The sequence below is a fragment of the Perissodus microlepis genome, chromosome 4, assembly GCF_051167445.1.
Source record: "Perissodus microlepis isolate ML-2025 ecotype Zambia chromosome 4, ASM5116744v1, whole genome shotgun sequence".
Lineage (NCBI taxonomy): Eukaryota > Metazoa > Chordata > Actinopteri > Cichliformes > Cichlidae > Perissodus > Perissodus microlepis.
This window is the reverse complement of record NC_140464.1, coordinates 14,789,194-14,806,292: the sequence shown is the minus strand read 5'-3', so window position 1 is coordinate 14,806,292 and position 17,099 is coordinate 14,789,194. Positions and strand designations below refer to the sequence as shown.

General features: G+C 36.7%; 1 protein-coding gene across 1 annotated transcript; it reads right to left on the bottom strand.

The window, feature by feature from the left end:
* Positions 1 to 1,562: 1,562 nt before the first annotated feature.
* LOC146388586 (nuclear GTPase SLIP-GC-like) lies at positions 1,563 to 16,232 on the bottom strand. Its single transcript, XM_084925981.1, has 23 exons — positions 14,557 to 16,232; positions 14,340 to 14,421; positions 14,057 to 14,169; positions 13,082 to 13,120; positions 12,260 to 12,298; positions 11,810 to 11,834; positions 11,580 to 11,666; positions 11,179 to 11,266; positions 10,188 to 10,404; positions 9,846 to 10,067; positions 8,857 to 9,063; positions 8,589 to 8,764; positions 4,633 to 4,726; positions 4,462 to 4,549; positions 4,223 to 4,344; positions 3,797 to 3,970; positions 3,557 to 3,711; positions 3,331 to 3,448; positions 3,113 to 3,221; positions 2,883 to 3,013; positions 2,596 to 2,677; positions 2,329 to 2,406; positions 1,563 to 2,175 (listed from the first exon to the last, which is right to left on the bottom strand). Exons 2-23 carry the CDS (start codon positions 14,404 to 14,406, stop codon positions 2,057 to 2,059), a joined length of 2,550 nt encoding a protein of 849 aa, XP_084782107.1. The 5' UTR covers positions 14,407 to 14,421; positions 14,557 to 16,232; the 3' UTR covers positions 1,563 to 2,056.
* Between the last annotated feature and the right edge of the window lie 867 nt (positions 16,233 to 17,099).

Sequence of the window (17,099 nt, the reverse complement as noted above, 5' to 3'; positions counted from 1 at the left end):
CATTCAGAAAAACGGAGAAAAAGGTTGATGAAAGATTGATATTTATTCTGGTTCTTTTTTTTCCCCTTCAAAAAACAAAAAGACAAAAAACAAAAAACAAAAGAAAGCAAACAAACAAAAACAACAAAAAACAAAAAACAATTCAAATTCAGAAGGATTTCCATAAGAGTAATGGGAGTAAAGACTATTCAGGGACTTATTTCAATGACTTTAAGTATTGAAAAATGCCTTAATGGAATAAAATAACATCTGGCTATAATATTATGAGTATGGCTGTAAAACTGTAATGAAGTAGGTCAAATGTTTTTGTCAAACTTTTATAACTTATATTAACAACTGAACCTAAACAAAAATGATGGCATTTTAGGATACTCATGCTAAAAAAAGAAAAGAATATTTCCTGAAATGTAGAATTTATTGCAAAGGTAAATTGGGTTTAACATTTTAAGACAAGCTTTTAGAAATAATGTGATAATATATTTTTATACAAAAAAAGACCTGCATAACAACAACAATGGCTGTTAGGTGTGACAGAGGTCAAATTCTGTTAACAGCACACAATGTTGTCAAAATATCACAACAGATTCTGCTAATACTACTGCCAAAACAATGTTTATGTAATATTTTTTGTAAAGAATAAACATAGATGACAGGTCAGAAATGTTGTTGGGAGCAAGAAACTTACAATTAAAGAGCATGACAAGAAGTGTGAATGTGTCCTTGAAAAAAAACTTTTACAAATAACTCTATGACTATTGGTGTTTCTCATACACAAATCCATCTTATCCTAATTCAGATATTGTTTTCAAGAAAAACACCCTCTGCTGTGGCTCTAATGTATGAAAACCTGTCAAAAACACATATTTGAGTGTGAAAAGTTGAGATGAAAAACTACTTTTAATCTCATAATCAGACAATTAATTCCACAGTGAAAAGAACTCCTGAAACTGAGGAAAAAGATGGACACAATGTAGAGGGATAAAACTAGTCCTGTAGCTGCATGGAGATGGAGCTACTTACCCTAACTGACCAATCTTGTCTCAAAGTTTACAAGATCAGTTTTAGGATTCATTAGATTATAGTACTAAACATTTCAGAAATCCCTACCTTTAAATATTTGTAGATAAATACAATTACAATTTTAATTACAATTTTAATCAAATACATTGATATTCCATTTAATTACAGGGGAATTACACGTTAGTCGTGGGCTGTATTATAAAGTGTTGCCATGTTTTTATCTTCTGTGTTAAGTAGACTGATTTTACATGTACTGAAATGTGTTATATAAATGTCATTGTCATCTGAATGAGCCATAACTAAATTCATAAAATAAAAACATTAAAATAGATTTGAAATATATGTAGAGTGATGTAATGTAAATCTCTTTCAGTTTTTCCTCAAACTGCTCTGTCAGCCTCAAGATTTGAATCATTAAAGATACAGACATTCTCAAACTCAAAGTCAAATGTCACCAAACAACTTTTAAATAGACCCAACAAAAACAACTGAAAATGATTGAGACAAAATCAATCAAAGATGTTTTTTTGATTTAATCAGCACTTCCTCTGGGAGAACCTGTTTGTGTCCAGGCTTCTGCTGTTTCTACCCAGTCAGCAAATCTGAAACATCCAAAACTGTCACGGTTCTGGGCCTGTGGCTCAGTGTTTTGATTCTATATTATTGTTTATTAGTCTGTTTTCCTTTGGATTCTTGGCTTATGACTACTGGTGTTTTGGTTTCTGTTCTATATTTCTTAGCTTGTGTATTCCTTTCCCCCTGATGTCACTCTGACCCCTGTACTGTGTTCCTCCTGTTCTTGGTCAGAGTTATCTGTGTTCAGTCTGTGGATTTCCTGTTTTACTTTGAAGGTTCATATCTTATGTCAGTGTTTCTAGTTTCGCTTCCTCTGTCTCGTTTAGTCTAATTTCTCCCGGCTGTGTTCCCACCTGTTCCTCGTTTCCTCATGTGCCTACCAGTGTATTTTAGTCCCTGTCAGTTAGTTCTTGTTGTCTCCTTGTGTTTCCCGTGAGTTTATGTTGTTTCCCAGTTCAGTTTAGTTTTCTTTGTAAGCTTGTTTTCCTGTGCCAGCAAATAAAGCTGAGATAAAAGCTTTTGAGTTCATCCCTTGAGTCTGAGTCCTGCATTTCGGGTCCACCACTCCTGCTTGCCTGCCTGCCACACAGCCAACCATGACAAAAACAGAAAAAGAGGTTTAACAAAGAGTGATAACAAATGGAAACTTTGGTTTCGATTGGTTCCATTAAGGACAATTGTTTTAATTTAAAACATTTAATGTAATACTGATGATGACATTTAAGGATTTACCAAGTGATGTTTCATCGTCTGGAGTGGCTGCAAGTTGATCATAATATTTCTTCACCATCTCAAGCTCTGTTGAAACATCTGAAAAACAAAATATTTTTTAATTGTTTCCCGCCACAGTAGCAGGATCACTCAGTAATTTATAAGTTAATTAAAAAATAGATAGACAAATAGGTAAACAGACTGTGCTATCAGGTGCAAGACTGTAAAGATAAAGAGAAAAGGAAGAAAGAATTATCAAATGAAATTGCAGCAAACTGTCCTGTTTACCTGGGAGTGAGCTCGCATCAGTTTTAAATGAACGTTCAATGGATTCCTTCATAATTTTCTCCAGAATCTCAAGGATGTTTACCTATTTTAGAAATTGTAATTACTTATCACAGATCAAAATGTGTTAAAGTCAAATAAATTACATTTAGAAGTTTCTCAAACTGGATTAAAAATATAAATTGAACATACATTTTTGTCTAAGTCTATTCCAGCTAAACATAGAAAAAGCCTTTGGGTGAATTATAACAAAATATGGTAATCATATTTCTTCATAAAACATGACAAACATTCAAACTGTGCAACTTCTCCAACATGGTATTTTTTGCCTGCTCAAACATGTCCTTATTTGAGTACACGTGGTCCGTAATAGTCTCTCTCATGTTGTACAGCGTGCCTTCTCCTTCAAATTCTGCAGCCTCTACAATAAGACAGAAAGCTCCAATCAGATTTCTCTTTCTGAATAATGATAAATATGTGTTTTAGTGCCAAGTTGTGAATCTCTGATCTTATCTCTTACTCTTGTAGCCTTCTTCCATAATGTTCTCAATTGTCTCTGTCAGACTGCTGTAGACTTTTTTCTTCTGTTTCCGCATCATTCTGTTCAGTTTTGCCTTAATTTTTTCTTCCTTAGACACAAAACATGAAATACGGATGAAAATCATTTTAAATCATATAAAGTCATAAAACATTTTTTTTACTGTCCATTAGTTTAGACAGGAAAGTTTCATCTCTTACCTCTGTCCTGAGAAACCTGAACTGCAGTTCAGCACTTTTGTACTTTTCAATCAGAGAATCCGTGTTAAGAGAAAATTCATTGATGACTCCGTTGAATGCTCCACGTTCTGAGTCATTTCTAAAACATGTAAACATTGTAGTTATTAATGGCAGAATTGGCAAGTTTATATGTTATAAATTATCTTGAATAATATTATGTGACTGTTTAGAACTTGTCTTTTCTTACGGGAAGGTCTTTCTGAATTCTTCATCAATGCTGTCAATCAGACATGAAGCTAACTTCATGTTAAGGTTAATTAGGGTCCCGTTCTTTGGTTTGTGGACGCCACCATTCTCAACGACACACTTCAGTACCTTGTGAAAAGCACCACCCTTCTTTCCCTAAAACAAAAAAGAAAACAGAATTATTTAAATACATATTACTGTTAAATCTGTAATTTTTTGTAACTATATTTAAAATACATACACGATACAAGAAGTTCTTGAGTTTTTCTCCATATGAACCTTTGGATTTCTCAACGCCATCATTAAGACATTTTTCAAAAGCCATAAAGGTCTCTTCCATTTCTTTTTGGACATTTTCAAGTTGGAGGTTCGTGATCCTCTCAAGTTCTGCACACACCTCGCCTTTTTTACTATCCTGAAAAATATTTGAAGTAATAAAACCATAAAAACTACTTGTCGTTTCTTATAGGTTTTTGAATTCAGTTGGTTTTAAAAATCACTTTTCTGTAATAAGAACCAGAAAAGCTAAATATAACAGCAAAAATATATGAGATAAGTAATAACCCATAAATTATTTTTTTTTAAAAACTAAATAAGAAACACAAAGACAATTGAGAAATCCCAGAATGTAAGAGAATGTTGTTGTATATCTTTTACTTGACCTTACCACTCCTCTGGAGTTGGCTCCTTGAATCAAAGACAGAATCCCATAAGCTCCACTCACATAGTTTACTGTCTCAGAGTGATAGTCATTGAGATCTTGCAAAAATCTCTGAAGTTTGGTTATTTCTGTTAAGAAGAAATTTCAGTGCCAGAGTTTGACATTACATATTTTAATTCAAACTAAACATTTTTTCTTTCAGTCACAGCAAACTAAAACAACATGTGCATCAAGACTTCACCTACCAGTTTCTTCTGGACTTAGATGCTTCCCTTTTAGAAACTCTCTGGAGCTCACTGTGAACACTTTGAAACTGTCATCAGTGAAGTGTTTCTGGGGGGAAAATGATTTAATTTTAAAGCATCCTTACAACTGTGGAGAGTCTGTATTATTTTCTGTAAGCCTATAAAACTCACCTTAATCTTGGTTCGCTTGTTGAATGCTTTCTTTACTCCATCCTTGGCTTGCATGTTTCTTTTAACTATTCGATCATGGATATCAGCTGATGAACTACATGAAATTTGCATATATGTACTGTTATCATCATCACTATTATCATCACCATCATTAATTTGGGGCAGGCTGGGTGATTTTGATTTACTCTTGAGCTACGTCTGTCTTCGTTTAAAAAAAAAACCCAATCCACATGTGCAGTTTAAAAAATATATCTCTGTTCACATGTAAACGCAAACACAAAGTCAAACGCTGTCAAGAACATGTCAAATCCTAACCTTCTTGGGAGTGAACAAGTAAACACAAAACCTTAAGTACTTCTGAAAAGTTTTTGTTTTTCTGAAAAGGCAACTAATTTTGTGTTACTTTTCAAGTGCCATTTTCAAGCTCTTTTATTATTTGAATAATGTTAATAACTAAAGACAGTATTTTGGATTTTGCCTCACTGGCTCTCTTGGCCAGAGTTTATTCAAATAAGAACAAAACTGACAAATACTACATTAGTCTGAGTGATTCAAAATCATAAGTCACAGCGCTGTGAAATATGGCTGGCGTAGACTCACAACTTATTTATGCATACAGCATACAAATATTTAATTTTAAAGAATTTAATGTATTCAAAAACAACGACGCGTTGGCATCGGGATTTGGCTTGTGTTTAATGTAGAAGCCGCGTCCGAAGTTCACTCTAGGGGTGTCCAAATTCATAGGCTGCATCCTCCTGAGGACCCGGCCTTCGCGGTTTACATGGGCCGGGTCCTCAGGAGGCCGGGTAGGCCAGAAGTGAGCAGCTGTGAAATTGGACGATCTAGTCTTCAGTTTTGCGTCACCAGCTGTCTCGGAGTTTAATAAACTCAGCCGTCTGCTCCTTGCTATCTAAAATATAACAGGACACTGGAGTAAATTCTTGATCATCTCACACTTCTGTTTAATCAGTTTTCTGTTTGACGTTTATTCAGCTGTGTAAAAACCCTGGAAGAACCCACCCAAGGGATTAATAAAGTTTTATTTAATCTACTATAATCTAATAACTTTAATCTCAGCCAAAATGATTTACTCACAAACAAATAAAACACTGAAAAAACCCAAACAATAACATTTTCAGTTATCTAAGTGACTTTATTTCATGAGATCATGTTTAACCTGAGTAGCGAAAGACCGCGGGAGGTTTGAAAACAATGTGCCAGGAGTTCGCTGTTCTCGAGCTATCGAGCTGGTGGGTAACAAACGTCTCCGAAAAAGTCGGAGCACTTTTGCAAATAAGTGATGTTTTGATAAACTGCCGCCATTGTTGGAAACTGGAATTGGCTTGGCCGCGCTATGAATTCGGGGATATGGTGGGCCACGAAGGATACACCCGACCCATCCTTCAAATCTGGGGAAATGAAGGACGCATTTGTCGGCCGCATTCGGAGGAGTCTACGAATTTGGACAGCCCTCATTGCGTCGCTGTGATGTAATCGGCCTACAAATGCGGCCTCAGGAGGATGCAGCAGATGAATTTGGACACCCCTTATGACTCCTGTCTTTCAAAATGGAGGGACAGTAACTGCGGGTGTATATGTAAGCGTCTAAAAACTGTAGATAGTAAGATTAACAGCAACAGTATACTGTGTAAATCCACCATTGTAGAAATTCATTTCATCTAAACAATATTGTGGTGTACAGCATGATGTCAAAATGTTGCGTGACGAAATCTCTGTATTCAAGTTAAACACAGAAACAGAGTTTTCAAAAATCTCCACGCTGGCACGAGTTTTTTAAAAAAAAACCTCAGTTATTAGTGATACAAAACACAGTTTATGTGTGGACGAAAAGCCCAAACGCATAGAAAAAGCTGCGTTTTCAAAAATACCCATGTAGGTGTGGACGTAGCTTTGGCCTTTAGGTGGAAATGTGGGAGGCTCCCTTTCTGACAAAGCTGAGTTTTCCCTGGCTGTTGCACACCTGTAACTCATGGTCATCGCCTAAATTGTGTTTAAAGATTGGCTGTGGCACTGCTTCTCTGCCACGTTAGGGTGTTGCTCTCCACTAATTCACCAGTTCATTTTATATATTTCATTCATTGTAAATAAACTTATTAAATGTCATATTAGTTGTGCAAGTCTGCCTTGCGGATCCAGTTTATAATGATATGACTTTATTTGTTTAATGTATTTATTTTGACTGTTAAAAAAGCCAAACAAACTCGCAAATATGGGAGACTGGTAGCATTTATTCTTAAAGCACTCAGAGAAAAGCCAGCATGTTTATTTGGATCGTGATGTCACCACACGCTGATATGCTTATATACAAATGTTTCTTTTGTCACAGCAACTATTTTAACTTTGTTGCTGAAGGACAGTGTAATGGCACTTTTGCTTTACAATGTAAAATTGTTGAATTACTCGACTGTAAGGACTAGGGGTGGGTTTTTATAATCGATTTATCGATTAAAATCGATTCTGGCTTGGATAACGTGAAATCAATTCATTAAAATCCTGAATCGATTTTTTAATATAAATTTATTTTGCCCGAAACGCCAGAATCTCAGGTGAAACCTCACAAAATTTCAACAACCACCAAACAGCTGAAACAGTAAATGTGAGCAGGAACACGGATTCTGCACAAAGACGTAAAGACAAAACGCGGACCCGCAGATCAGAATCAGTGAGATGTGACTTTCCAACCCGACAGCACGGACACGGTCGGGGCTGAAAGCCTACAGCTCGCTGATTCTGATGTTTTGGCGGGTCCGCGCTTTTTGTTTACGCCCTTTTTGCGCTGATTCCAAAGCTGTTAGTTTTATCTCTCTCCAAACAATATTGACTGAACCAGCAGCAAAAGAAGATCCAAACTACGCTTCACATAAACATCGTCATGAATTCTCTCTGACTTTTGCTGTTTTGCTTCCACCACGATAAAATCTCTCTGTACTTCAAGAACAGTTTCCCGTCTAAAAATCTGTTTTCTTCATTATTCGCTTGCTTGTTACGCACAAGTCTACCGTTGTTTACAGCGCTGTCGGCCGGCTGTTTTTTTTTTTTCCTTTTACTTACTTCCGAAAAGAAAACCTAATTTCTGCCGTTCAATACTGAACAAATTTAAACTTTTTAAAATTATGCAAAATGCAGAACACTTAGCCGTGTCTCTAATAAAACCGCTGTAACGTCAGACGTTACGTTCATGTTGATTAATGGTTTTCTTTCGTTTTTGATGTACTGCAGAATATTTTTATAAAATCCCAGGCCAGGAAAATCACCTTCATGTTTTTCTGTTTTATCTTCAGGTACTTTGACACAAAGGCATCTGCTGTGACGCTCACACTTTTGATAAAGTCTTGCGTGTGTCAGCTTCCTTTTTATAGATACAAAAATATGTAAATGTACTGATCTGAATTATAATATTTCTGACTGTCAAAATTTCCCAGATTCAAATCGAATTGAATCAAATCGAATCAAATCGAATTGAATCGAATCGTGGATCGAATCGATTCGGGACCTTGTGAATCGGAATCGAATCGATTCTAGAAATCAGTGACGATACCCAGCCCTAGTAAGGACCAGGATATACATGATTTCCTATAATCTCATACATTATGTGCAACATACATTAAAGCTGCCATGATGTCATTTGCATCTCTTTCTTCTCCTGCTCTCCTGTTATTGCTCGCCCTATTCTCTCTTGCCTTCCCTCTAGAACAAAATAATTCCCCTGCCTTTCCCACTCTACGCTGTTCCACTCCCTCTCTGTGTATTACTCAGTCCACCATCTTCAGTAAATTTTATAAAATTGTATCTACCTCTCAAACTCCTTTTGACCCAAATGTTCTGTATTAATTACAACAAAGGCTCAACCCTGTGCTTCATTTTTTTCTCTAGCCTGCGTTGATCTTATGTGGAAACACCCTGTATTTGATCAGCATTCAAAATTTACTTACAGATCATCTGAATCATCAAGAAGATCAGACTTGTTGCAGATAAAATGAATTTGCTGACATTCGCCACCATTTCCAATCAGACTACTGACACTTTCCAGGATCTCCCAGGCCTCTTTCTCTGATGCTGCTCGGTTAATTTCAGTCACAATCCACACAGTAGAACAATCTCCGACTATCTGAAAGGAGAATAACATGTCTCAGTGCTTCATTGAAGGATGACTGTTTACAGACAACACAGTATAAGCAAAGAGCAGTAAATGTGAATTACCCCTTTCCACATCTGATCTCTGCTCTTGTTACAGTCACCATTTCCAGGAAGGTCCACAAGTGTGACATGCTGGAGAAAAGGATTGTTTGGCACCCTGACAGTCACACACTTCACTAGTGGCCAAAACCATGTTTTTCCTTCATTGCCTTCTCCTTGTTTTGAATCACTTCTTGTGTACTGGACAAATTGTGCAGAAAGTTCATTAGCCTGCAATAAATAGTAAAGCAGTGCAGTTTAATTTCAATCCTCACAGAAAGTCTTTGCTGACTTTGCTCAGCAGTGAATTTCTACGGAGCAATTTAAAGTGTAAGAGTAGGTTAAAATAGGGAACTGATCGCTGTTGTGTAAAGACGTAAAGGTTCTTACTGTGATTTTAAAAAAAAAATAAAAATCATGCTCTCCATAACAGACCTGGACCAGTCTTGGGTCTTGTTAACCACAGTTATTACAAGAACAGATTTATTTCTGGAAATGTGATCATCTAAAGATCATTGTGGGAACTCAGTAAGATCTGTTTCAATCACTGGATCTGTTTTCAGTGTTTTGTTTTTTGGACTTTTGACTCTATGCTGCATTCTGTTTTCAGAAGTGAACTTTGTTTCTAGCTCTTAGTCTTTTGTTAATTTTTTCAGTTCCCTTTTGTGTTTAGGTTGTCCTAGTTTCACCTGTGTGCCCTTCCCAGCATTGCCACTGGGTAATCTATCATGGCTGTCTGTTATAGTACTAATATGATGTTATTACGTGCTGCGTCATCTCACTCACAGCATGACTATTATGTAATTATTCTGCTCCTTCTGTATTACTAGCAGTTGGTAACCCATTTAATTAGAGCAGGTAGTTATGGGATCTCAGCATAATCTGATAATTTGGTCAGTTCCCTTTTGTGTCCAGGTTGTCCTAGTTTCACCTGTGTGTCCTTCCCAGCATCCCCAGTGTGTAGTCTATAATGGCTGTCTGTTATAGTAGTAATATAAGAGTTTTTGTCTTACTGAGTCACATGTCAAAATCTTTCGCTTGGATTGGAGAAATTCTGGAATTTCTTTGAAATATTTGTTCTCCATGAGGTTTTCAGAGGACTTCTCTTTCCATTCTTCTCCATAAAGTGCTGTCAGCTTTTCAACAGCATCATGATAATCATCGTCTTCCTTGTCCTGATTTTTATTACTGCCAAGAAGCTGACGCTGAAATGACCACAACTCATCTTTCCACTCCTACAAAAATAGATGACAAGCAATTTATTGAGGCCTGTACCGAACCTTAAACCCCAGCAACTGGACTCTAACAAATGTTATAGGTTTAAGTAAAAATCAGACTTTCAGAACTCATTTTACCTCCTTTGTGATGAACTCAATTTCTGCCTCATACTTTAAGCTACCTCTATTAGCTTCCACTTTGATCATGACTGAGGTGCAGGCATTGATGCTTCCTGAGGGTAAAAGATTCTTCTCTTTGATGATGGCATTTATCAAAGAGCTCTTTCCAGCCCCCGTTTTACCAAAGACGCCAACCAGCTCCCTCTTGTCTGTCTCCAAATCACTGATCTTTTTCCTGATGAACGAGATTTTAAATATGGGTTAATTGATTCAGTCATGAAAACATTTTTAAACATGCTTTAAAAGTGAGAGTTTAAAAGAGAGTTATAATCATGGTAGTGATTATTCAATGAATCATTACTAGTTTTATACACTGGTTCCACAAATTGTTTATTATATGTTGTTTTATTTTACTACTGAATTATTTCAGCATCTATAATTGTACTGCTGTATGTTAGCAGTCTGTGTCATACAATCTGACACAAGAAAGGAAAGAACCTAAAGGGTTCATGTACAGGCAGCACGGTGGCATGATGTTTAGCACTGTTGTCTCACACCAACATCTGGCTGGGGGACTTTTTATTTTGAGTTTATCTCCATGTTTGCCTCGGTTCTCTCCCGGTACTCTGGCTTTCTCCAACAGTCCAAAGACATGCAATTAGTATTGATTCTAAATCCTCATCAATGTAGTTACTCATTCCTGTGACTGTTTCTTGCTGTAACCAGTGTGACATCCATAAAGCGTGTTTGGACTGAATTATTTTAATTGTTGCATTCATGTGAATATACTGCTTATTTTTGTGTGAGTCAAGACTCTTGAAAAGGGACCATCTTCTCTGTGTGACTCAATTACACATAACTAGCAGCTTCTGAGGATGTTTTACAGCCATTTTCTGCATTTTTGCTTTCTTTAAAAACAAACTCTCTGTGATTTGTTTGTGAAACTGTCACGTGATCAGGAGTGGAACCAGGCCCATACATTACAAAATATGAAAAAAACAATACTCACTTCAAGAAATCACTGAGTTTGTCTTGCTTATTTAGTCTTTCATGTACAAATGTCATGATGCTTTTCACATCAGACAGTATGATTGATTCTGTGGACATAAAAGTAAAGAACTATTTAGAAGGAATTATAGACTAGAATAACCAGAAAATGTAAAATCTCATGTTTAAAAAAAAAAGCAAACCTGTGTGAATTAGAGAATATCAGGATCATAATGTGACCACTTACCAATCAAACTTAGTATACCATGCATCATGTGACTGTTAAATTTTGACAACAAACCAAAGGAAAAGTAATTTCTAGCATCAAAGATGAAACTGGCATGTTGGACAAATTGTGCTGCATAGAAATTTAATCCTATAGTGGCTTAAACTGTGACACTGTTTAGTAAGAGACGTAAATACCTGCAAATCCTGGCATAGACTGACGCTGTCGCTTAGCTGGTGACTGCAACCTGCTGGCATCACTTTGAAGGTCTGATTTTCTCTTTCCTGATTGGATAAAAACAACAAAAAATAATAAGAAAAGAAAAACGTGTTTCTCTCAGTAAAGTTATGTAGATTGCAAAAAAATATTGGTGCCTTTAAAACAAAGACTAATATGAGATGCAATAAATACGATGCATGTGTCTCACCTGTATCACTTGTGGATGGCAAGACCTGAGGATGAATATGAGTTATACAGGAAATTATCACTATTTGTATTGGTATTGCTCTTTAACAGCATTTAAAGGACACTAATGTACAAGTTTTACAATCAACAAACTTAAATGCATTTATGTTTTCAACTAGCAGACTGATGAAGAATACATTATAAATTACCTTTTTCTTAGTAAACATCTGTGATCCTATGTGACAATTCTTTTGCATAGTTAAGTCCCAGTCCCAAAGACCTACAGAGACTGTTGGCAAACCCCCTAGCTAGGGCAAAATGTATATTTCCCAACCCCCTATGAATTAAGTTTTTAGATTCAGTCATTTATTGGTTTCTGTAGAGACTGCTCAGTCTCTGTAGACCAGAGAACGGAGCTTTACTTTGTCTCAGGTAGTTGGCCTAAATGTCCAAAATTCAGTATAACCCTTACCTGAACCAGACCAGCTGCTTCTTCATGCTCCTGTTCACACTGTTGATAAAAAGTACAAAGCCGTGTAGAATATTGAGCTCTTAAACATGTATTAAAATTGTATTTGTCATATGGACATTAAATCTGAAGGAAAAAACAGTTTTAAACTGACTTGAAAAGAAATGACTGTTTCCTGATTTGAGTTTTGTTCTTCCTACCACAATCAAAACAATTATATATCTAATATCTATATTAGTTAAGAAATAATAAAAATACTCTAGAAATAATTATTGCCGGTGAGACACAGGAGGCCAGGATCACAGAATTGGAGACTTGGCTTCGCACCCTTAAAAATCCCATAGCTAGCCAGGCCCCTTCAGCCTGTGCAGCCAAAGGTTAGCTCCCTCTGGCAGATTGTCCCGAGCAGCCGGGGAAACAGGATGACTGGGTGACGATGAGGAGGAAGCAGAGTCTTAAACAGAAGCTCCTGCCACACCACCAATCTGTTCATGTGTCTAACTGTTTTTCCCCACTTTTCGAAACACCTGCCAGGCATCAAACTCTGGTAATTGGTGATTCTGTTCTGAAACATGTAAGGCTAGAGAAACCAGCAAAGACGACCAGAACAGGTGACACTGAGTGAAATGTAAAACTGAAAGGTAAAAATAAATTCAGCAAAACTGTCATTTACGTCGGCAGTAATGACATCCAGTTATGTCAATCGGAGGTACTATTAATTAATATTAATATTGAATCAGTATGTAACCCTATAGGCAACAAAATGAAGCTTTCCTTTGTCTCAGGCAGTTGGCTAATATGTCTGAAATTCAGTATAATCCTTACCTGAACCAAACCAGCTGCTTCTTCATGCTCCTGTTTAACCTGCAGATAAAAAGTGCAAAGCCGAATACAATACTGAGCACTTAAACATGTATTAAAAACTGCATTTCTCGTATAGATACTGAACCTCAAGGCAACAAAATAGTTTGTAACTTAATTGAAAAGAAATGACTGTTTCTTGATTTGTGTTTTGTTCTTTCTAGCACGATCAAAACTTTGCAAATCCATCTTACAAAGAGTTAACAAAAATTGCGCTAGATACTATTACGAGTGCTGGGCAAATTACTTTGAAAAATTAATTTGTTATAGTAAGAAGTTACTTCTTTAAAAAACTAATTGAGTTAGTAACTGAGTTACAATATTATAAAAGTAAATTATTACTAGGAAAGTAACTATTTCGTTACTTTAAAAAAAATCCAGATCTTTTTTTTTTTTTTTTTTTTTTTACACACACACACACACACATACAAATAGATGCACAAACCTAAAAATTTTAGATATTCTGGTTTACAAGGTTACAAAACTGAGTTTACAACTACATATTTGATTTACAAGTACAAAATATTTATGACCACAATTTAAGCCCATAGAAAGGGTGGAGTTTTTTGTTTTTGCTCCTTAGAAAATGCAGCTTTTACAGTTTCTTCCTGCAGCAAACATAGCAATACTATTCAGGAGAAAATCTATCTAATTTAAAGTCTCCACTTTAAATTAGCTGAAGACAGCTTCAACCATCTGTGTGTTGAAAAACTGTAACGTGTCCACACCACATGTTCTTGTTAGTAACAGTAACAGCATTGTAAAGATAGAAATAGCAATTAGTTAGATTACTAGTTACTGAAAAAAAGTAACAGCGTTACTTTTATTGCTGTTGTTCCCATCACTGATTATTACTGCCAGTGCATTTTTAATTATACAGATAATTCTAACAAAACTTCACCTCTGTATATAGCAATATTTTTTTTGAAACATAATTACCTTTAACAGCTTGAGGTTCTTCTTGAATTTCACTCTTGGTCCAGCTTTTGTGATCAAATTATCAATTTCTCGATCATCAAGCTCATACAGACTTTCAGCATCGATTTGTTCATCTGTCATTAAAAATAAAGTTGCAGAGATAAAGTTTATTCTCAACTTGCTTCAGAAATTCTTGTTAATGACTGAAAAAGCAATCGGCCCAAATCTATGAGCTGTTTTACAGTTAACAGATCACATCGGTATCAATATCTGTACCCATCAGGGATTCACGTTAATACTTTACCTTTAAATTTTTCCACCCACTCACTTAGCCCCCATTCAGCCAGTTTGGTTCTTACGAAATCATCCATGACCAAGAAATGAAACTGTAAGATAAAATGCAATATTTAACCAGACAGTACTGCTTTACAGGTTAGACATTCGTGATCGACTTCTCCTTTAATGCACATATAATCAGAGACACTGATATTAAATTCAGATTAAAAGTTCAAACTGCTCACCTTTTGTTAGAAGTAACGCTGGAAAAGGCTGCTGAGGGAGATGTGAGGGAAGCAGTGAGACACAAACAGGAAATAGGCGGAAAAATAAAAATCAAGCAAAAAGCAAAGTCCACAAACAGATACGGTTAAAAACAAATTGGAACTGTGTGGCTCAGACTGCACAATTGCAACTGCATCTATACATAAAATACAAAAGTAAATCCAACATGAGTAAAGCGGGTGCAGGGAAAAGCAGAACAGAGAACTGAGAAAAGCAGGAAGAGGAGGTGGTTGTGCAGAAGGGAGTGGCTGGCAGACAGGTAACAACCTGCCTCAGAGCAAGTGTTTTGTTTTTCTTTTTTGTTTTACTTTTTAACAGAGGAGTGAAATGATGTTGGGTGATGAACACTTTTAAAAAAATAATTATTAATACCATCTTTAATCCTCAAAAGTATTAATAAAAATAGAAATTGCCACTCTTTTCTGTCACAGTCATCGGCCCAGCCACAACCATCCCACATTAGATAAATGCAACTGTTACGTTTGACTTGCTGAATTATGGTGTATAGCTAGTAGATTCACTGACAGTTAAAAGGAAAAAGAATTTATAAATCTTGGCTGAAAGTTGTTGCTTAATCAGTGTTTGTGTTTTTAGAATGGCGTATTTAACATGCTCAAATGTTGTATCGCTACATAAAATAATTGTGGTTCACACAAACATGCCTTCTTATCCTCCCTGCGCTATTCGTTTTATGTTAATGTATTTAGATTGTAAAACACAAAAAGGGACAGCATATGAAAACATACATCTGTAGGGCCACATAAAATATCTGCAGTTTGTGATGTGATTATAGAACTAAAACAAATGATTTTCCTTCCATATTCAAAGTGCCAAAGAGAATGAGATCCCTCGGTTCATCTCTGTCTAAAAGTGGAATAAAAGGACTTAGCATCCAGCCTTTTTATGGGAATCGTGATGCAGAGTGATAAAACTGAGTTTACTTAGATGTTATTTTGCTAACGGTTAATCGTGTTTAAATTTAATCAACATGATGAAATAGAAAGTGTAGTTTGGGTAATGAAATTATTTTCATACCTGACTTTTTCACCCAGATTCCACGAGTGTTTTTAACTACGCTGCTCATCCTTGTGTCTCTCTGTGTGCGTGAGATTGTGGAAGTCTGAGAGATGTGAGAATCTCTGAGTTTACTGTGTATGATTAAGAAAGAAGTTATATTAAGTGTGTTGTGATTAGTAAATGCAGAAGATTCATGTGTAGTTAATAGAATATATGTGATTATACATGAAGTGTCTGAAGGAAAGTATATTCACATGCGAGAGAAACAAGATGGGATGCCCATCTTCCCCCCTTCTTCCTCTTACCACACTTGGTAAGATGCGATGAAAGCAGTGCGTTTATTTACAGTGAAGAGAATGTTACATAACAATACATTCCAGTGCGTTCCGTCGACTCCCGTGCAGTGTCTTCTCCCAAAATGTCCGTGTTAGTGCTCTCCGCTCCCGTGTCTCTGCAGTCTCCGTGCTTGCTGCTCTCTACCGTTCCATGCTCCTCCTGGGGGGGAAAATAATAGAGGCAGCCGTCAGGACACTTTATCGGCGGGCATATACACTCTGAACTTGTAACTTTAGGAAACTGACGTGGAGTCTCACACAACGATCCCACGTCAAGGAGCGTTCAGCTACACTGTTAAGTAGCTGCCCAACAAGGCTTGATCAGCTCCAGGTGTGTGATGATCTTCAGGTGTGGCCAGCAACCTGGCAGGGCCACACCCACCAAGCCTGAAGGTGCCTGTCACAGCTACACACGCACACAGACACACCTCCCTATACACACACAAGCATGAACATGCTTGGGAAAGGCAGCACAGTGCAGAAAAATATATAAAATGAGACCCCAACTGCTCGTGGACCCTGGGTCGCTCAGACCCAGGTCGATGACACCTGTAATATTTTAATATCACACAAAAGGTTATAAAAGGTTACTTTGGCTATAAAAGTTAACAGATCCTTGGGCCCTATTTTACAGGCCACTAAACTTTAACCCAGTTAGTTACCAGGTACACAGAAGAGAGCTGCTGATAAGACATGTGACTGGAGGATTGTAGATGACCTATAAGGCCACCCAGACAAGAACACCTTCAGAGGAAGCAGTATCCACAATCATTTGACTTGGTTTGTGGTTCAGTCTTTACAATTCATAGATAATTTTGTTGTATGTTACAAACTACTGTGGTGCTTAGGGCTGGGCGATATATCGAGTTTTTTAAAAATATCGATATATTTTTATACGAGATATAAGATGTGACAATATCTTTTATATCGATATAGTCTATGTTATGTTATAATTATAGTTGTGGAGCCACAAGTTTGCCTCTCTTTTGTCCGCTTTTGTCTTTACACAACGTTACTCGGCCTCGCCTCTCCTTCACTGAACACAACTCCCCCTCCTCCCCATCGCTTCACCTGCAGGCAGCGACAAGATGAACACGGCAAAACTCCGTTAACGAGTTACTGCGCATCGCCCCGTGCGTGGGGCTGGACGG